The 21,590-nt window shown below is 45.7% G+C and overlaps 1 protein-coding gene across 2 annotated transcripts; it reads right to left on the bottom strand.

Moving 5' to 3' along the window:
* Positions 1 to 149: 149 nt before the first annotated feature.
* On the bottom strand, positions 150 to 21,377 carry MGST3 (microsomal glutathione S-transferase 3). Of its 2 annotated transcripts, none has more exons than XM_014841156.3 (6): positions 20,676 to 21,377; positions 5,408 to 5,531; positions 4,092 to 4,165; positions 3,452 to 3,509; positions 1,116 to 1,188; positions 150 to 402 (listed from the first exon to the last, which is right to left on the bottom strand). In XM_014841156.3, the coding sequence occupies exons 2-6, from the start codon at positions 5,522 to 5,524 to the stop codon at positions 257 to 259; spliced, it is 468 nt and encodes a 155-aa protein (XP_014696642.1). In that variant the 5' UTR covers positions 5,525 to 5,531; positions 20,676 to 21,377; the 3' UTR covers positions 150 to 256. The 2 variants fall into 2 exon arrangements, with proteins under 2 accessions (XP_014696642.1, XP_014696643.1); XM_014841157.3 differs by lacking the exon at positions 20,676 to 21,377 and adding an exon at positions 19,910 to 20,366.
* Positions 21,378 to 21,590: the final 213 nt, after the last annotated feature.

Below are 21,590 nucleotides of genomic sequence, written 5' to 3' on the forward strand. Positions count from 1 at the left end.
TTAGACGTTTTCCCAGCTTCACGTCCTTGGTAAGCATCTGCTGGCAGGGAGAGGAGGGGCGCCCACTACCTGTGGCCCCTCTCTTATTTGTAGGAACAGGCTACTTATTTTAGATAAAGACTCAAAAAGAAATAGTGATAGAGTCAGGGTTAGGTATGAGGCTGATGCCAGATAAGTTTTTATTATATTTAGAAAAAAAAAATATAACTGGAAATTAAAGTAAGTCACTCAAAATGAATGAGAGTTTTTAAACATCCTATAATTCTTTATGGCAGCATTTGGACCCTCTGCCCAAGCCAGGTTTAACCCAACCAAGATGCTGGAAGGCAGAGCACACGGTGGTGCCCATCAGGCCAATGAGGGCGATGGAGCCCAGGGCTCCCCGATTCCGCTTGCTGGGTTCTGAAAAAGAAGAGAGAGCGGAAGTTAGCTGGGATGCTCCAGGATGACAGTGCTTTCAACATCCGCAAGCATTCTATCAAGGCATGTGGGGTTAGACATTAGACCTTCTGGTCTTAAGAGGTCAACCGACTCTTTAGCCTAAAGCTGTCAGTATGTCAGATGCTGCATGCAAAGTAGTGTGTCATAGCATTGCTTGGACCTTAAAAACATTATGGGATAATAATTAAAGCAGTTTTGCTCCAGGGCCTTTGGGAGTGTTTCCTTCTCTTCAAAGAAGAAAGCACAGCCAGAAATGTCTTTTTTCCCCCTTCTCTCTTGGGCACACTATTTACAGTAGCGTTAGGAGCAGGGGCTCCTGACTCAGGCTGCCCAGGTTTGAATCACAGCTTGTAGTTTACACTAGTAGCTCTGCGACCTGGAGCCCTAATTTTTCTAAGCCTGTTTCCTCATCTATCAAACAGGGTAATATTACCTATATCATAGAATTGTGGTAGGTTAAAGAGCATATGCAAAGTTCTTAGAACAGTAAGTGACACACAGAAAATGCTCAATAAAAATGTTTTGTTACTATTCAAAGGTTAATAAAAAGAAGATAACAGACTTTTCCTAAATATCACATTACTTCCCCTTTTCTTAAAGCCCTGCTAAGAAGAAAAATGTAGTCGTATAAGATTTTAAATTTATTTCTTTGGCAGATGTCCACATGCACTTACCTCCTGTGTAATAGCCATAAGCATAAAGAACTCGTCCAACAATCCAGGCCCAGCCCAAGCCAGAAGCTATACGCTAAAATAAAAGGGCTACGTTAGTATGTGCATTCAAGAAACAGGCAAATCTTTATTAACATCTAGGGTTGATTACACAACGTTTTAACAAAAAGTTAATTATTTCATGGATACGGTAAAATGCTCCCCATCAGTGTGAGGGTAGAATTAAGTTATTTGTTTCAGTCAGGAAAATCAAAGATCTGTGAGTCTTCTAACAGCTCCTGGACTTGGGAGGTGAGTGCTGGCTTTCTCCCAGGTGGGATGGAAGGAACCTCCCAGCTTGCCCCGGGAAACTCAACATGCTAGAACACAAGAGAAGGAGAGGCAGGCCTGGGGGTCGAAGGGTAAGCCAGGAGAGGAAACCAATGGAAAGTCAAGACTAGAGCAGAAGCCCTGTTGTCTCAAATGGGCCTGTGAACAGGAAGCGGACTGCAAACCCCTGCTGTGTGTGCTGCTTCGTCTCAGTGAGGTCCCCGCTGGAGGGGGCTCTGTGCAGGCTGCGCTGTGGCCCGCACACAGCTGTGGGCTCCACTAGAAAAAGCGGCGAGAGTGTGTCATGTTGTGAACCCCAGAATACGCGGTCTTGGAGGGGAAGTGTCCCCGTGCCCAACACCCTTGGGAAGAGAGAGTAAAATCTTATGCAAGATGAAAAATCCTTCTATTTGGGCACCATCCCGGGGTGACCCATTTGGTCAAAAGGAGTCAGAAGAGAAGAAAAAAAGAAAGAGGGTGTGTGAGAACATGAAACATGGTGTGTCACTGTCCGCAAGTGCCTTTCCAACTTAGTGGAATCAGTGGGGGTAAGTTTACTGCTTTAGGATATTTGTTTGTTTGTTTAGTTGATTTTGGATACAGTTAAATATCTGTAGGTGCCTGAAACAACTGAAAAACCCCAGGCCCATAAGTCACTCTCTGCAAGTTCTGTAGTCTCTGCCAGGCTATTCTTGACTGTAATGCTGCATGATAACTATCAACCTAGGAACAGTAGGTGCTTGTCCTCAGAGTATTTTTAGGAATTAAGCATAAGGAATGGGATCTAGGGAAGTGGGACAGGGAAGGGGATGGGGGTGGAGAGCAGGTGAAGCCTAATCTAGAGACACCGGCTAGTCTATTTAGACCAGCTAGTCTGGTCACTTGCTAGGATTAGGGCTCTTTAGAGGCACACGAAAGAAATACCTTCTCTGTGAGATGAGCAGCTGTTTCTTTGAAAAGATACAAGACTTCAAGGTCATGAACTATAGACGTGCCATTCTGGCAGCTGATAACAAAAGCACAGGCCATTCAGGTACAGACCAGAGGCTTAGGAAAGGCCTAGAACCAGAAATGTGAAGCGCCAGCACTGTGGTCAGAACTCAATTAGGGGAAAGTCTGGCCCCTGAAAGGGAAATACTTTCTGTTCAAGGCAAGACCCAATGGTAACTACTCAGACTTAGATACACTTGCTTTATTTAGATAAGGCATAGTGTAGACCGAATCTAGGCCTACAAGGGCCATAATGGCCTACCAGGCCCCGTGGTCTGGCCCCTCCCCGCTCTGCCCTCACCTGCTGCTCCCATGGACGCCGACCTGCCCTTCTCACTGTTCACCAAACAGAGCAGGCAGCTCCTGCCTCAGGGCCTCACCCTCGCTCTCCTTCTGCCCAGAAGATGTCTGCAGACTTCTGCTCCCTCAGCTTCTAACCTTTGTTTAACCGTCAGCTTTTCAGCAAGGCCCTCCTCCCTGACCACCTGACTCACAGCCATGTCCCTGCCCCCACACTCCCTCCCCCGTCCCCTGCCTTGTTCCCCTTGGTGGTGCACGTCACCTGTGAACATACCTCCCCAGTGCACTCAGTTTGCTTTTGTCTGTGACCCTAATTAAAAGTCAGCTGTGTGAAACCAGGCGTCTTTGCCTGTTTCACTCACTCCTGTAACCTCAGGAGACCACTGAATGTTTTTTGCGTGAATGAGTGAATACGGCAAAGGAAAACTCTTATGGACACGAACCTTCTAGAATCAGACAGCCCTGGGTTCAAATTCTGATTCTTCTACTCTGTAGCTATTTGACCTTGTGAAAGTTACATGGTATCCAAGAGGTTTCCTTCTATCTGTAAGAAAGGAGGAAAATCTACCTACTTTAAAGAACTCTGTAAGATGTAATTGAATGAAGTTATTTTAAACACATGGTAGGAGACATTGAAGATGTTATTAAATGTTCATTTCCTTCTTCCCTCTCCAATAGCTCAGTGAACTAAAGCCAAATTGATGAACCGCCCCCCACCCCCTGCCCCGGGAAAGACTTACCGGGTGGTAAACACCTCCAACCGCTAGAAAAAATAAGAAGGGAGGATACACTTCCAGCCTGGAATAGACAGACAGAAACTTTTTATAAAAAAGCGCCCCCTGTAAGTATGTTTACGTAAAACGAAGAAGGCTTTACATTCTTACACACCAAGTTAGAAACTTGAGAGTAAAAGTAAACATTGACTGGAGGGGGAGACCCGGCCACTAGGATCCAACCTCTCTTGCTCTGCTTGGGATTAGAGGTAACTCAGAACACAATGAGGAAGAGACCTCAACCCTAAGCAACCGAGGGGGAAGGTCTCGGCGAATTAGAGTAGTTTCCTTACAGAGCTCAAAGCCTCTCCATTCTAGGGCGGGGAGACTCAGTATCGGTTTCGACGGACATGCTGCACATACTGTGGGTGGGTCATGCAACAAAAAGACATCTGTGAAAAGATTATTCAGAATCCCACCACTCTATCAACTCCTAATTTTGCTTCATATCCAATCTTTTCACATCCATATTTTTTAATGATGCTTTTAACATACCCATGATTGTCATCATCACTATTACTCGCAAACAGAGTACCGAAGGCTAGAGACGTTGGACAGAAACCGCCCCCTGCTGATGCCCCTGGGGCCCAGCAGGGCCGACACTCACGTGTTCTGGTGGGCTCGCTGAATGCAGTTGAAGAGATGCCCATTTTCAGGGTCCGTGCTGTACATGGTAGGATACTGTTAAAACCAAACGCACACTGATCAAATGCTGAAGAGTAGCACTCACTGTTGAGAGTTAGTCACCCTTAAAGGTAATCTATCTCAAAGCCTCTTCTGTTGTACCCTTCAGAGATGATCAATTTCTGCTTAAATATTTGCAGTGACAAGGGTCTCAATCCTCAGAGGCAGATTCAATCTATTTCTGTCAACATTCAGCAATAAGAATGAAAGTCTGAGCTGTAGCTGCACAAGGAATAGAGGTGGCTTGTGCCAAACTCAGGGCTTTTCACTGACATAAAGCCGTCACTGGTGGCTTTCCGATGCATTACAAAGATATAGGGAAAGAGCTCCTTCTCAAGAGTCATCAAATGCCACATCCTTTTAAGATTTCCCTTAATGGGGGAACAGAAATTGAGTGTATGAGAATTTTACTGGGTGTGTTCATTAAAAAAACAGAAATTAGGGGCCAGCCCTGGGGGCCTACTGCTTAAGTTCAGTGGGCTTCACTTTGGTGGCCTGGGTTTGGTTCCCAGGTGCAGACCAATACCACTCATTGGTGGCCATGCTGTGGCAGCAACCCACATACAAAATAGAGGAAGACTGGCAACAGATGTTAGCTCAGGGCCAATCTGCCTCAGCAAAACAAAGAAACGAAACAAAACAAACAAAACAAAAAACAGAAACTAGGTATGAAAACTTTAAAAGAAGCCCTAGTTAGGGAGCCTAATTATAAGTTCCTAAACAGAAACAGACATTTAAAATTGCTCACCAGGGACGACTTCAGTAATTATCCCTTCTAGATCAGCTAGAACTAAAGGAAGCATTAAGAGACCTCCCGCCTACGTGTCATGTCTAAGCCCAGGCTAACCTCAGCACCACACATTTCTCCTCTACTCGGGAAACAGGAAAATTACTGTAAGACATCATTTTCAAAGTGGCACACCAGGAAACATGGTTGCCATTTAACCCTCTTTAGAAAATAACACTCTTCCTAGCCAAGAGCTCCAGCCAAAAACATACTGTTCGAAGGCCAGCACCCCTGGTCTTTCCACCAAAGAGACAAAAACAAGATGGAAACTGCTCCCCAGCAGAACCCCACTCTCTTGCCTTCTTCCTGCCAGCAAGGGGCAGAATTCCTCATAGGTGCAGTTCTGAAACTGCCATCTCTGACCACTAGCTTCTCACCTCTCCTTGCACGACTGAAAACAAGTTCTTGCCACTGCACAAGCCTACGAAAGCACTAGCTATGTTCCCACTCACCTCCACTTTGTACTTCTTACGGGCCTTGGCCACGTTGACAGCTAGATGAGCTACCATGATGAAGCTGGCAGCACCAGTCAGAATCACAAAACCATACTCCTTGGAGAGGACAGCCATCTTGGCTCTGTGGAAGAGAGGACACATGAGGATGGCGCCCAGCACTGGGGCCACCGCACTGCAGGAGGCCTGAAGGAGCACGCTGCTTTGTTACCAGCAAAGCTCTCCCTGCAGATGATAAAGAGGTGTGAGTAAATCTGATGTTTCTAAGAGGTAGTTAGAGATGTTACTGTGTATCACAGAACGGAATTTGAAAATTATTCAAGTATGAGATATACATGCAAAAAAGTACACGATCATACCGTATGTTCTCTCTTGTGCCTGGGTTCTTTGGATCAACATTAACTTTACGAGATTTATCTATCCCACTGCCTTAGTCCTTGCTATAGAATGACAGACTGCTAAAAACCACATTTTTGAAAAGACATTTGACATGGAAAAATGCTAAAGGACATATTAAATTACAAAAAAAGAGAACAGGATATAAAATAGTAAGTACAGAATGATTCTAAGTTTTTTGTCTGCATGTCTGTTGCCATGGGGGACACTGAGGGCAGGAACCTTGGGGCCTTCCTTGGACCCTGGGCTTGTGCTGGGACAGCAGCAGAATACCAGCTGGGGAAAGGCCCAGTTCCAGTGCTCTGAAAGCAGAGCATGGCACTTGAGCCTGTCACTCTGCCAAGACAGACAGTTTGGGGCAGCTCCTGGGGCCCCAGATTGCTCATCAACTCACCTCTTCAAAACGAGCCCTTTCTCCTGTTCTAATGTCTGCAACTTATTTTGAAATGTATCAAAAAATGATATAAACCAATATAGCAAATAATTATAGAATCTAGGCAGTAGCTCTATGGATGGTCAATGTACAGTTCTTTCAACTTTTCCATATGTCTGAAAATTTTTATAATAAAATGTTTGGAGAAAAAGCTAATCTCAGCATTTTTCAGTGTTCAACAATTTCTGCGATTTTGGTTCTTGTCCTGCCCCAGAAGGAAATAAGGAGAGAAGGAAAGAGACTGGGCATCAAGGAGAAGAAAATTTGGCAGGTGGGAGGAAGCCCTAATAACTTCAAGGTATATTAGAGCTGCCCCTCCAACCTCTCTGAGCCTTGAGCACCAGACAGAAGGAGGGTAAGAGGATGGCAGGCAATGCTTCGAGAGCCCAAGCCACCGGCCCGTTGTGTGCAAGGCTGCCACAGGCCAGCAGCTCCTGTGTATGTTCTGCATTCAGTTTCAAATTTCTATCCCTGATAACTCTCTGGCTGCAGCCTCTCCTGTAAGCATGGGAGGGCTACCCTGCTCCGAAATGTTTCTACTCATCCTCAGAAACAACCCAACAAGATGGTCATACCCCTACTTTCCAGAGACTGCCTAGAGACTAAGTAACGTTCCCAAGGTCTAAAATAGAAAGTATCAGAGCTAGGATTCAAATTTAGATTCCAACTTGGTTCCCATATCCCCTTTCAATCCTACTTGAAAATTGAAAGCAGAACTGACACTGGGATCACAGGATCTTTCTCAATGTGGAATTTGTGGTGGGCAAGCAGCTCACTTCTTTAAAAGGTTTTCCTTAGGTCTGAAAAATAACATTTGGGGCCAAAATCCTAAAAATCTGTCCCCTCCCCCACAGTGGTTCACAACGATGTTCATCAGTCTTGTACAGTCTTCACCCTGAGCTGCTCGCCCACCCGCCCCTCCTCCGGGATGGGGGACACAGACGGCAAAAGGCCGTCTCCGTGACTCAGCACAGGAACTGTCTCCTGTCAGCACCTCCCGGGCCACCTTGTGAGGCAGCAAGAGAGCAAGGAGTCTTTGGCTGCCCTCCAACCTTCCCCGTCCTCATTCTCTTCTAAAATTAGTCATTTCCCAAGTCCAGAGAATCAGCTCGGGGAGGAAGCTTCAGTAGTAATTATTAAAACAAAAATAATGAGTGAATTCTGCACACCTCTTTGAAAATAAATGACTAAGCTTTCCAACCTACCTGATATCCTTGCAATTTAACATATTTGGGCCAAACAGGCCATTTAAAATGAAGCTGTCTCTACCTTTGTCAGCCCTGCCTACCTAAGGACAATGGAATTAAGCATGTTTGGTTTAGGTCTGCTTCCAGACTCTCACCTGTGGACGCGGTGCTGGCTCCCTGGCAGCGTGGGGCCCCCTTGTGTTTGCGCAGCACTATTAGCACACTTCTAATCTTCACAAAATCCCATTAGCTCCATTTTATAGCTAAAGAAATGAAAGCTCAGCTAGATGAGGGCAGAGCTAAGACCAGAGCAGGTTTTAGAATTCTTCCCCAAACACTCCAACCAGCCCAGGTAAGACATTAGAATTTGGTGACATAGTCACTGACCTCTGTTTTTCTGATTTGGAAGGTCTTGGGGTAGGAGAAGCTAGGTGGCAAGACAGAGAAATGCCTCTTAAGCAGATGTTTCTGTTGCAGGCAATCAACACTCAAAAGCAACTGCTCAAAAATCCATAGTTAGAAATGAATATTTACTGCCTCTTCCAAAGAATAAATGCAATCTGGGAGGTTAAACCCATTAGGCATTCACACCTAGTGAAAGTTACTCTCCACACACTGCGCTAAGATGATAGGTACTGAGGGGAAAGGAATGGGGGAGGGGGGAGCAAGCAGAGCCAGAACAATAAGTACCTTTGAAGGGCAGAGAAGTTACAAAGAAGGGGGCCCCAGAGTCTGATGGTAGAGTGGGTGGTTTGCAAAGGACTGCATAATCAACAAGAGTTCTCCAGGGCGGAGTGGGGGAGCGTGCCTGGCCTCCCCGAGGCTCTCCCTGCAGAAGCCATGGACACATCTGCATGGGTGCAGGAACACAGCCTGGACAGCCCTCCCTGACACCTCCTTGCACCCCCACCAAGTGAGGAGTCCTTCTTCACCGGCCGCTGTAGCCAGCACTTCCTAGCTATAACCAGGGCTAAAACAGAGAGCAGCTGATTACATCTGCCGCTAAGCTCCCATGAGGGAGGGACTGTGTTTGTCTGGCATCCTCCATGTCAAGCACGGAGCATGTGCTTATGGCTCCTTGTGGAATAAATGAAGCAAGCTGCAACTCCAGGTGGTTTTCAAGAATGTCCCCTCCAACTGAGATAATGTTCCTCACCTGGAACAGTACTTGGCATAAAGTATGCACCTAAGCAATTTAAGTTTTCCTTTTTTTCCTTCAAAAGTATCTATTATAACAACAGAAGCAAATGGGTATATGGGTGACTTGAGAAAGAGATCAGACCACAGAGAAAAGCTCTCTGTCACCATGGCTGCTGAAAACATAAATCCAGTAGGGACTGAAAATGGTTAAGGCTCATCCTTTAAGGAAAGAATCAGCTTGATTCATTCATGGTTTGAAAAAAAAAAAAACCACGATCATTTGCTGAATCCTTATTTACTGAGGAATCCTGGGCAAAGAGATGGATGCTCCCACCCCTTAGAGACTGGCCTTTGTGGGTTCGGGTGCAGGTGTGTGCACTGGGAAAGGGGAGGCAGGTCACTTGCCACACCCCAGGCAGCTACAGCCAAAGCAGGGGCTATGCCAGCCCTGGAGCTGGTAGATAGCATCCAGGGCACTGGATGGAGAAGCTGATTACTGGCACATAACCTCTCTTGGGCGTGACCACTCATTCAGGTTGCACACCACATTTTGTTTATTACATACCTATTCTGTGTCACCAGCAACCCTTTTACTGACCCGACAAGATAAGGTTCTTGTGAGTGGGAGCTCTGCCCTAGATTTTGTCTTCCACATGGTACTAGACACAATACATACTCCAACCGTCCTTTCGGAGCTAAACTTTCAATACAGGTGTAGATTACTTTGTAATTCACTGGGTTGTATAATACATTTGTTAATCATTATCCAGTTTTCAAGGTTAGTCATATACCAGCTGTTTACATTAAAATTTATGATTTGTATAAAGAAAAATTTACTTAGGTACATATTTAAAAGTACCTAGTTGGCACTATTATGCACTGCTGGGAGAAGCGTAAAACAGAATCATCTGGAGAACAGCCTGGCAACAGGTAATATTCTTTACATTGTTCCTACCTTCTGGCTTATTAATTCTACTAGGAGTCTATCCTGAGGTAATAATCAGAAATGCAAACAGATTTGGTTCAAAGACATTCACTTCAGCACTATTTATAATAGCAACACCAGAAATGGTACACATGTCCAAGCAAAGAGGACTAATTACATAAATAATACACCCATAAAATAGAATATTATACAACCATCAAAAATGGTGTGTACAAAAATTGAAGATGTTCAAACAGGCTTAACATATATAGCATGTTAGGTGAAGAAAAAAGAAAAAGTGTATATGCAGGTCTCATCTTAGTTAATAAGAGAAAAAAATTAAAGAAGAAAATATGAAAATCATAAGCACAGTTATTCCTAGACGGCTGAATCACAGATTTTCCTTTGTACTTTTCTCTAATTTCCAAAATGAGCAAATGTATATCAAAAAAAGTTACGTAAGGGGCTGGCCCCATGGCCGAGTGGTTAAGTTCGCGCGCTCCACTGCAGGCGGCCCAGCGTTTCGTTGGTTCGAATCCTGGGCGCGGACATGGCACTGCTCATCAAACCATGCTGAGGCAGCGTCCCACATGCCACAACTAGAAGGACCCACAGCGAAGAATATACAACCATGTACAGGGGGGCTTTGGGGAGAAAAAGGGGAAAAAAATAAAATCTTAAAAAAAAAAAAAAAAAAAGTTACGTAAAAAGTGGCCTGACAATAATGAGCAATTGAGAAGATAGGAACAGGCCGTATGTAATGATGGGACCAAAGGCTCGCCTGACCACTAGCGTGAAGGCTGACATTTACCCGCCACGTGCAGTACAGACAGCTCTGCAGTGAAGAGTCCAGTTTGGAATCAAACTGTGTGAGCTCAGAACCTGGTTCTCACACTTCCTAGCTGAGCGTCCTTGGGAAAATTACTGTCTTTCAGCTGCCTCAGTTTCCTTGTTTGTTAAATGGAAATAAAAGTGGTACCTACCCCACCCCGATGGTGCTTGTGAGGATTAAACAGAAGCATCGTCTATTAACACCCATCATGACGCCTGACACACAGTAAGTATCTGACAACGATATATATCAAGCGATACTATGTATGTTAATGTTCTGTTAACTGTCTTTGCCCTATCCAATCATAAAAGGGGATGTTTGAATAAATGGTAATGAAATACATTTAAGAATTTATAATTTAGAATTACCATTTGAAAATGGCAAAGAAAGCTTTGAACTACGTATATTCCCCTCCTTTTCTGAACTCTTCATAACCAGCCATGTTAAAATATATTAGCTGCAAAGCAGGACTACTGAGGAGGAAGTGGGTTTCTAGCACTGACTATGGAAATCAGCAATCTGCTGTCATTCAAACCCTCATGCAGCCGGGGATGAAGAGGCGAACAGGCCAGAATTGGGCCCTTCCCTCACGAAGCTCGTGTTCTAGTGGCATTGCAGGCAAACAAGTAAACAAATATCCAATTCCAGATGTTTCCCTTCATGGCAATGGTCAGAAACTGGGTGTAAAAAAAATCCCACAAAAATGAAACTAAATGGGTTAAGGAAAGGCAGAAACAGGACACAAGTGTTTCTGTTCGCTACTTATTAGGAATTGCACAGGTGTATGCTTCTACTTCACTGTTTCCTGGCAGTCTTGAGTCAAAGTAGTTCAGCTGAGAGAACATTAAATTGAAGGGTCAAAAGGTTCTGATTTTCCTTTTAATTAGAAAATTCTGTCACGTAGTTAAGAGTAGAGATCCTTTTGGAAATATTTTCACTCCTAGCAGAACTGAAGAGTGTTTTATGGTTCCTCTTTTCCTATGGGAAAATCCATGGGAGCACAGACAGCGGGAATCCTAGAGTCAGACCTGTGCTCACACGCTGCCTCTGCGAGCCCAGGAATGTTGTGCATGTCTCCATGAAATGGGGAAAATCCGAACTGCTCACTTCACAGGATGATGTGAAGAATTCGGTGAGATAAACTAGACAAGCATCGGGTATGAACACTTCATAAATGTTGATGCAAATAAAAAGACACTGTAAATACTGGTAAGTGTACATGTGTGTCCACATATCTAATACTTCCCAAATAAGGAGATACTGATTCTTCTACAAATCAATACTGTGATAGAAATTCGTTAGGCTACTGTTTAAAATACATTCAAATTTGGCAAAAGGCTGGTCTACTTAGATTCCGAAAGGGAGTTAGTTTCTTAGCATGGCCAGCATAATGAGTCTGAGAACACTTAATTCATTTATTTGACCACAATATATGAAGCACTTACTATCTGCCAGGCACTGTGGAGGTGTGGGGGATACAGCAGTGAACAAGATGGGGTCCCAGCCCTCACGGTGCCGACATTCTCATGATGACAGAAGCCTGACATCAAAGATGCAAACAAGAATCCACCTGAGAGACTGAGAACTGTTCTGGAGGACAGACAGGGCAATGGTGTGGAGGGCAGGGGCGGGGCGACTCTAGCAGGATCATCGGGGAAGTCCTCTTGTCTGTGGCAACATTGCAATGACATGAATGTGGAAGAAACAGCCACACGACCTTCTGGGGAAAAGAACATTCAAATCAGAGGGAACAGCAAGTGCAAAGGCTCTAGGTAAGAAAAAGCCTGGTACATTCAAGGGACAGAAAGGCGGTCTGTGTGGTTGGACCACAGCAAATGGTGGGAACAGCAGGAGATAAGGATAGAGAGGGCAGATCCAGATCACGAGAGGGACCTTACAGGCCATGTAGTCCATACTTCCTGCTCCTCCCTCCAGGAACTAAGGAGAGAGCCAAAGAGGAGGAAAAGTGTGGGATTGTTAAGTGTTAGCAGAGGAGCATCACTCCCCAAAAGGGAAAGGTGTGTGACCAAGCAAATGTGCACCATCACTCACTGAGAGAGCCCTCTGCGTGCAATCAGCTCTCACACATGGAAAGAGCTTTCAAGGTGTAAAGGGATGAGGAGCAGTACAGACCCTAAATGTAGGGAAGAGTCTGAAACGGAAGAAGTGGACACCTCTGGCACGATGCATGAGCAGACGAAGAATATGCTCTCGGCTTTGGTGAGGGGGCCCCTTGGACAGCCAAGTTTGGGGAATGGTAGAAGATAGAAGCCCATGTGTTGAGGGTTAACAAACAAGTGGGCCATGAGGGAATGCATGTCATGCAGTCCTACTTGCTAAGTTTGCTCCCATTCTCCCATCCTGCCAGGATGGCCCAGAGTAAGACCTACCCCTTGCTCCTTGGAGCCTTTAGTCCTGACCAATCCACACGGGCCACAGACTCTGCCTTTGAATGCTTGCATACTTGTTTCACACCGATGAGTCAGCTATTATAACATGCACTTGAACACTGATCACTGCAATGGTAGTCTGCATCTCCAAATGGGCTGTACGCTCTTTGGAGACAGAGAACATGTCTCCTACTTATATTTCGTATTGTAACTTGCATGAAGACAGGAGCCCAAGAGAGTACTGATGTTCTATGTTCTCAATTAGTGGTTCTCAAACTTCAGCGGCACCAAAATTACCTAGAGTATTGGTTAAAACACACCCTGCCTCCCCGAGAATTTCTGATCGAGTGGGTCTTCAGTGGGGTCTGAGAATTTGCATTTCTAACAAGTTCCTAGGTGATGCCGATGATGCTGGTCAGCGATCATCACATTTTAAGAACAACGGTTCTAGGCAAAAAGAAAATTTTCAGGAGGTGTTGACTCTATCCAATCTAAAAGCCACAGTCGTAGTCTTGTCTTGGCGATCTACATTCTACCAACACCCTTAGAGGCTCCCGAGGAGCCCCTTCTCCTGTAGCATCCCGGGAACACAACGGGCTGATGAGAGGGGAGGTGGTTGAGCAGAGCTCGCTCCAGCTAAGCCCTTCACAATTACGCACGAAGGGTGTGCCCACCAGGAGACCATTTGCTTCTTTCAGCTTTAATAGAGGACTCAAACAAAACAAAACAGGTAGGTAAGACAGCTCAGTAGCTTCCGAGACTTTATCTTGTGAGCCTAGCCTGTGACAGCCGCTGGATTCCCAGATCTCCCCTCATGGTCATGGTTACTCACCAAACCAGATTTTCCCACCAGTCAAATGAGTCAGAATATAAGGCTTTTCATCCTTCAAAAGTGATGCTCACTATGCTACATGGTGACCTCTTGAGATGACCACGTCCAATATCAGGTGTTCCTCAAATTCTGAACAGTCAGCAACACGACTTCAAATGAAAGACCTGTTTAAGAATCCAATGGGACCTTCAACTGACTGCTCATGGAGTTTTTTCTCCCATTCTGGCAGAAATACCAACATGGGAAATAAAATCACCACTACATAGGGAACACCTAATCTAAGACCTAGTATACACAGAGTCTACATAAATTAACACTCAATGCACACAATCATCCTATGTGGTAGGTACTATTATCATCCCCATTTTACAGATGAGGAAACTGAGGCAAAGAGGAGCTCAGTAACATGTCTAAGGTCCCGCAGCTGGTGAGCGAGAGCTGGGGTCTGAGCGCAGGAAGACTGACACTCGTGTCACGCTCTTTGCTACTACACCATTCTGCTGGGTTTGCCCCTCACCCAGCAGTTAGATTACTCCGTCCCCAGCATGGGAAGCAATGAGAGAAACACCTCTGCAAGCTCCCGCTCAGGGGTAGTACAGCCTGGCTTCTACTCCAGTTGCAGGGGGAGAGGAACAGAGCCAGGCACAAGAGCCCAGGTGAGGGTAGAGCTGGGTCCAGGACCTTTGGAATACTTTACATACAGGATCATGTTATCTGCAAAGAAAAACAGTTTATTTCTTCCTTTCCAATGTGATGCCTTTTATTGCTTTTTCTTGCTTGATTGCCCTGGTTAGAATCAACACAACGTTGGGTAGAAGTGGCAAGAGCAGACATCCTTGCCTTATTCCTCATCTTAGCGGGGAAGCATTCAGTCTTCCAACATTAACTATGATGTTAGCTGTGGGTTTTTCCCAGATGCCCCCTTTGAGAACACTTTGAAACCTAATTATTTCTATAACATATATTTTTACACAGCAACACCTCTATTTGTAACTTTTCTTTTAATCAAAGTATTTATTACTAGCCAAACATGATTTTTTGAGGACATATCAGGTTTGGGGAAGAAAACTAGGATAAGTATTTTAAAGTAGGTGGCATATGAGACACGGGTGCAGGAAAAAGCCCCAGGCCATGGTGGGTTTCTGGGAAGAGCTCAGAGAACAATGGTGCCCTGGTAACCAGCAGGAGTCTCGAGGTCTGTGGGACAGTATGGGTGGACAGAGCAGCACTTGGGGCAACGAGTCTTCAGGGAAGTCAGTGAGCAGACACTAGGCAGATTTTAAGAAAGCTACAAGGCACCTCTGCAAAGTCTCACTTTAGGAGTGATGGAGCTTGGACTTAAAATGGGGCAGTGCTGGTCTCACCCGGAAGATAGGCTCCATTCCAGAGCCTGAGTCAGCAACACAGAGCATCATTATGATATTTGGCTCAGGTAGTCTAGGAATTTTACTGACAGTTTCTCCTGGAAATGTAACTACTACAGTACTTAACACTTTGCTCAACTTTTCCTCCAGTTCCTGCTTCTGCCACCACTTGTCTTATCTCACTGGGGCAGGAGTTCCTCCAGTCCACAAGGATCACCCAGAAAACTTCCTGAATTACATTCAGTGGAATACTCCTGGGGCCTCTCCTACACTATTTACTCAAGTCCCTCCTGGCTGCCAAGAGAAATTCCCCAGGGCACAATCAACATTGCACAAATGGAGCAAAAGGCAGGCTTTATGGATTCAGGCACTTGCCTCAAATAATTTATTACTTCTGAATCATGAAGTTACAACGGCTTATCTTTTACTAAATTAAAATCGATCAGATTTTTTAAGGGAGAGAGGATTTCACCTTTCAGCTCAAACAAATAAAAGCCAGCTTGGACAATGGCAACCCCTACTTCCATTTGCAAGACTGTTCTCCTCAAATTCTCCTGCAATTTCTCAGCAGTGTCTTTTTTTATGCATCCAGGAATGGGACAATGATAAAGCACTCACAAATCGACTTGGAACCATGCCCCAATGTTTCATTAAAATCCTTATTTGGCTACCTGTGCTATTCATCCAATCTTCCTTATATATGGTCCCTTAGTTTGCATGGCAAAAATCCACATTTTCATGAGAGCAACACAAGGACGTTAACTTAAAGGGCCAGTGTGATCCTACCTAATGGACTTCCGTGAGTCCTCAACACTGTGAGGTGGTTCAGAAAGCTCTGAGGTCATGCTGGGGGCCCACTTAGCCTGCTTAAAGCACCCCTGAGGAGCTGCCCAGCCTCATTTCTGCTTCCAGATGTTTCTACAAAGAAACAGTCCTCAAAATTATCTCCAGGCAGGGCAGCTGACCCTCCTGAGCCCATAGAAAGCTCAAAGGAGAAATTTAAGAGCCTGGAGGGTAGCAGCACAAAAGTCATTCCGTTTCCAGAATGGGAAAGACAAAAGCAGAATCAGAGGATTTCTTCGGGTCTTATCCTACCTTTTCAAAATGCCAGTTGGGTCACTTCTACATTAAACAGATGATAAAAATCTGAGTGTCAAAGTTTCCAATGACAGCTAGATTTTAAAAAGAGAACATGGACATTTAAGAAAAGGAATAATAACCACACAGGTGAGGAAGAATATTCCCACAATGCTTGGCATATTCAGTAGATATTTCTGCAAGGGCTAAAAAGGAAAATTAGTCGAACAGGCATACCATTGTTTATCCAGCACTTGGTTATTAACTCAAGGGGGGCAAATAGCAGAGGCAGGTCACAAAGTGGGTCTTTCCCAGTACCTCTCATTCTTCATTCCTTATCAGTGTTGCTGGCAGAACATTGGGAAAGTGAAAGCTAACTGTAGGTTAGGAGGATGGAAGATCTGTCCCCTTAAGAGAGAAACGTGCTATAATCCAAATATATTTAGCTTTATAGTTAAACAGCCACAACTTGGTTGTATAAAATATTCAAGTTTCACACATCGTTTTAATTCCAACACTTTGGTGAACTATCGGTGCTGAAAACAATAAATAACTGTGCTTACTGGGGGCAGGGGAGGGAAGGGTCAGCAAGATGTTCAAGGCCAAGGGAACATTTCCTGGTTCTGTGGGACGAGCCTGCCCTGACACAAATAAACTCTGTGAAGGCCAAAGAAGCAAATTACCTGTTCTCTTCTTCTCTGGAGTCCGATTTCTGGGTGAAAAGGCACTAAACACACACGCGTGAATGAAACGGAATCTCCCCTGGGAAAAACTGGTAATTCAGCTCCTCAGTAATCTAAGAACAATAGATTTGTAACAAGACAGAACAAATCCTAGGTTCCCCTGCTGGTGGGATGACAAACTTTCCAAAACAGATTCTTGACACAAAAGGCTTGATGGCTGAGTGTTTCCTGATGTGCTGACACCTCACCCAGAAGCCCTCGGCCATGCTGGACCATCTGGAGTGGAGCCTCCCAGGAGACGTGATCCCAGGGACAGGCCGCAGGGTATTTCCCATGGTCTGAAGGCACCAGCCGCAGAGGGCAGAGGAGAGAATGGGGAGAAGCCACGGGACGCAGAGGAAAAGGAAAATCTCATAACAGTTCGTTAAATGGAGCTGATCTGATCCAGTCAACGCAGGACAAGCTGTGTTACCTCAATGGAATGCACACCTCCCACCTCCTTGAGAACTGCCTCAGACTGATTCCTTGCCTGATTTGTCCCCTATGAAATGCTGTGCAGCACGTGAGGTGCAGGGCTACAATAGTGATCAAGACTGAGAAGAAAGGTCCTGACCCTCCAGAATACATAGTAAATGGAGGGAGACAACATGGGAAGACCACGAAACAGGAGGGCAACAGACTGAGATAAGGGCCCTGAAGGACATAACAGTGATGTGAGACAGAACACAGGTAGAGAAAGCAGCAAGTACACAGGCATGGAGACAGGAAAAAGCTGCACTTACATAAGGAAGAGAAAGGAGACCAGTGTGTCTGAAGGGTAGTGATATAGACTAGAGGAAGAGTGGTAAGGAGAAATCAATTATTAGTGATAATACCTACTATTAGCACATATATTATTTACTATCACCAATATTAACTCATTTACATCCTCACAGGAGCTCTATGATATATTATTACTTTCATTTTGCAGATGAGGAAACTGAGCATCAGAGAGGTTAAGCAATCTGTCCAAGGTCACACAGCTATCACATAGAAAGCCTGGATTTACACACAGCCAGCCAGCCTGGCTCCAGAGTCTATGCTCTCAACTTTTGGCCATATTATCTCTCAACAAGGTTGGAGAACAAGTTTGAGCACACCTGACCTCTTTTAAAACTTTTCCACCTCCCCAGACTTTCTCTTGAGCATAAAAGATACTAAGAAGACTGGAAAGCTAATAATTAACTCTAAGCCTGTAGCTGATTAAAGCCTGAGCTCTTTCTAATTGGCAGGGAAAAAAACTTGGAAAAGGTCCAAAAAAGGAGCTTTTTTTTTTTTTTTTTTTTTCTTCTTCTGAGTATTGGCCCTGCAGTATGGCAAAAGAGGAGAGATTACAGGAAGGAAAAAATGTCTTCCAACCTTTCAGGTATACAGGTTTGCAAGGAATTTCATATCACAGTTTCCACATAACCCATCCCTTATCTGGCATGAGATAGGAATCAAGGGTGTTAGGGAAATTAAGCCCTGACTTCCAGAAGAGGGAAAAAAAAATCCCGAATGAGTCACACCGACACGACTCGGATTTTCCATCACAAGAAATGTGGGCAGTCTGTATTAATTCTTAGCAGCTGCTGAGCCCCAACTAGGGTACCAGCCATTCCGAATGAAGGAACCGCCCAGGCTGCTGGCTCCTGCCTGAAACAGGGGTCTAACTCTTCATGTCTGTCTGTACTTAGAGTGAAGCTGTGGCACAATCATTCACATTTCTTAGGCTGGAGAAATAAAATATCACTTAATAAAAAAAGAATAAACTAAGACACCAAAATATTAGAACTGAAGTTCCAGTTAATGAACAGCTAGAAAGAACTCAGAAGATAAAAGAGGGACCTATGATTCCAAATGCTGAAATCCCTAAAGATATTTGCAAATGTATTTGGAAGGCAGTACAATTTTCCCAGGTCCTCGTGGTGGCTCTTCTCCCCACAAAGACACTAAGATATAGTGAAGGAAACTCAGGAATTCTATTTTACATAGCAGTAACCTACCTGATATCTGCTAAATCATTCTTTTTCAGGAGGACAGTATACTAAGTAGTATTAATCCATTCAGCTGCATAAATTGTACAGTATATTCTTTTAAACAAATATTGCTTTAAAAATGCTAAATGTTTCATGGACAATTGTGGTTGGCAATGGTTTTCTGAATACAGAGCAGAATACTTAAATATAAATACAGAGAATGACATATTTAAGTACAGATAACAGCAGTAGGCACTAAATGACTTTTTGATAGTTTGATTTGTCATCCACTTCATTCCAGATTGCTCCAGGGGCTTTTCAGCACTTCTCTGGATAACAGGGTAAAGTCCTTCCTTCATGTGTGTTCAGTCTCTTTGCTATCCTCCATGTCAGGAGGTTCCCTTTCAGAACTGTCTCCTCAGAACTCTAGGCCAGCAAGAAGTCTAAATAAGGGCAAAGACTGCCCTTCTCCAGTTTTGTTCCTTAGTCTAAGGAAGGCCCTTGGAGCCCAGTTTCAACAACTGGCTACAGCATCTCCGCCAGTATATGTTTGATATATAGTAACATTGGTTAAAAAAAATCGCTTGACAAAGTTTTCTATTTCTGTAACACTGTGTCAGGAGGGAAGCTTAACAGATCGTCCTCCCACGGGTGAAAGTATTTGTTTGAATTTTAGATGTTAGTTTTATTTAACGCAATTAAATTACTCCAGTGAGAATAGACATTCTTGATCCCCTGACTCAGATACTGTGCTCTCATCACTGAAGTTTAAAAGTTTGAAAAAGCCATACTATTAGGTTCGGAGGCATGAATCAGCAGTTCTTGCACACTTTCTCATTGAACTAAAACATGGCCTCTAACTCTGACCAATAACCTTGGGTGCTTCCCAGAAACTACAGGCTCCCAGTAATCTACAGATTTCCCAAGAGAAGCCCTTGCTCCAGCTCCCACACACAGGGGCGTCTTTAATCTGTGGCAATTTCGCAAGACCATGCCTAGGTCCACAGCACCTGCAAAAAACCACACATCGGCAGAGCAGTAAGTGTTCTCTCAAGGACTCCCTTTCTCCGGTTAAGGGATTAACGTCCCAACACCGGTGCTCCTTTCCTACCCACCCTCCTATCTCTGCTTTTCCTTTACCTCCTTTCCCACACTGACTGGTCTCCCAAGCTACAATGTAGCTCGTTAACTCGTGACGCCCAGGGCCAAGTATTAGCAGAAGCCACAATTTCGGGGAATGACTCACCAGAGAGTCTCCAGCCCCTTCTACCGCCCTGCAGCTGCCCCACCACTCGGGCTCTGGGGTTCCCTGCAGCGACACCAGAGAATGAGGGAAATTCTCTGAAATCCAAGGCAGAACCGTCAATGAAGATTCTGCCTGCTTTCCTGCAGCGACTCCTGCACTAAGGCAGCGGTAGGAAATGACTCCCTTAAAGGCTCCAATACAAACGGAAACGTTTCTATGAGGCAGGAGGAAAACAAACACAATTCCTTGGGAGGCTGTCCCCGGAGGTCCCTAGCAACACACCCACATCCGCAGCAGGCGCAGCGCTCACAGGCCACTTTAAAAACCAGTGTTACGATCTGGCCTGCGCGGCCCACTGCCCCGCAGTGCCCCGCCCGCCCATCCTCTGCACCAGAGCTGCAGCTGGCAAGGTCGGGTGGGATCCGGGAGGCAGAAAGAAGGAGCCCCGGCTCTGCACAGCCTGGGGAGAGGAGGAGAGGAAAGGAAGGAACTGCGGAAGGGTTGACCTTGAAAATCTCCCTGAGTTACAGATAGCGAGGCCGGCCCGGCTTAGACGCTCCAAACCCACTCCATCACGGGGAGGATGCAGGGCAGATGGAGGGCAAAGAGGATGGAAAAGTAGAAAGAAATCTACAGACAAGAGAGGGGAGAGAGCGCGAGTTCTTATTCAGCTCGGGATGGCAGAGATATGGGCGGTACCCAGCGCAAGAGCTGAAGTGCCGTCGAGGGCCGGCGCTCCTAGCTGCCCGCAGGTGCCGGTACTCACCTGGATCACCTTCCTTTGGCCGGTGCACACCACAGCTGCGCAGCGAAATGCGGATGCTGAGCCCTTGGCCTCGGGGAGGGCGTGGCGTAGCCCGGAGCAGGCCCGCCCCTGCCCGAGGCAGCGCGAGGCCACGCCCCCAAGGCGGGGCTCCCGGAACCGGGGCTCGCCTTCTGAGTGCTAGTTTTCGGCCCTTAGTTGTGAGGCGGAGGCTGAATTCTCTTCCTTTTCCCGGTTGACCATAGATTTACCCCTCGCATCCCCAAATCCATATATTTATTCCCTTCCGCAACTAGCTTCGTGGCTGCTTTCCTAACCTGTCCCAGGCAGTTCATACTTCTCGGATTGGGTTTGCAGAAGAGGAGCACGTTAATAATTTATTCCCAGTAGAGCCACCGTAGATCGCTCCCAGGACGAGGCGCAGACTTGCGCGGCGCGTGCGCGGAAGTAGGAGCGCCGACACCTAGTTTCGCGAGAGAGTTCGTGGTACGTTTTGGATGCTTCTGTCGGGTCAGCGAGGCGCTCGGTGTCTCAGATTCGCTCACCAAGTGAAAGGTTTTAGGGATGTTAGGGTCTGTACGTTTCTCTATCTAATAAACATTACTGTTAGTTTTGCTGAGAAGCGGAACCGAGCCCTGCCCGCGTAGTGGCCGCACCCATCCTCGCCGATGCTCCCCGCTGGCCGGCTCTCCTGGCCCCACCCCCGCAGTTATTTCTCCGGAAACAGGCGGCCCTCTGACCTTTGCTGGGGGCTAGGGGATAGCGAACACCACCCCAGTTACGCTCTCGTGCCCAGCCCCGGGTCGGGCTCGAGGGTGAGGTCTTGAGTGAGGCCTGCAGGCAGAGTCGGGCCCAAAGGAGAGCGTGCTTCTAAGTGCTATAAATGCAGCTAAAGAGCCCCTTTCCTCCGGACACCGC

Source organism: Equus asinus, chromosome 25, assembly GCF_041296235.1.
Source record: "Equus asinus isolate D_3611 breed Donkey chromosome 25, EquAss-T2T_v2, whole genome shotgun sequence".
In the NCBI taxonomy this organism is placed as follows: domain Eukaryota; kingdom Metazoa; phylum Chordata; class Mammalia; order Perissodactyla; family Equidae; genus Equus; species Equus asinus.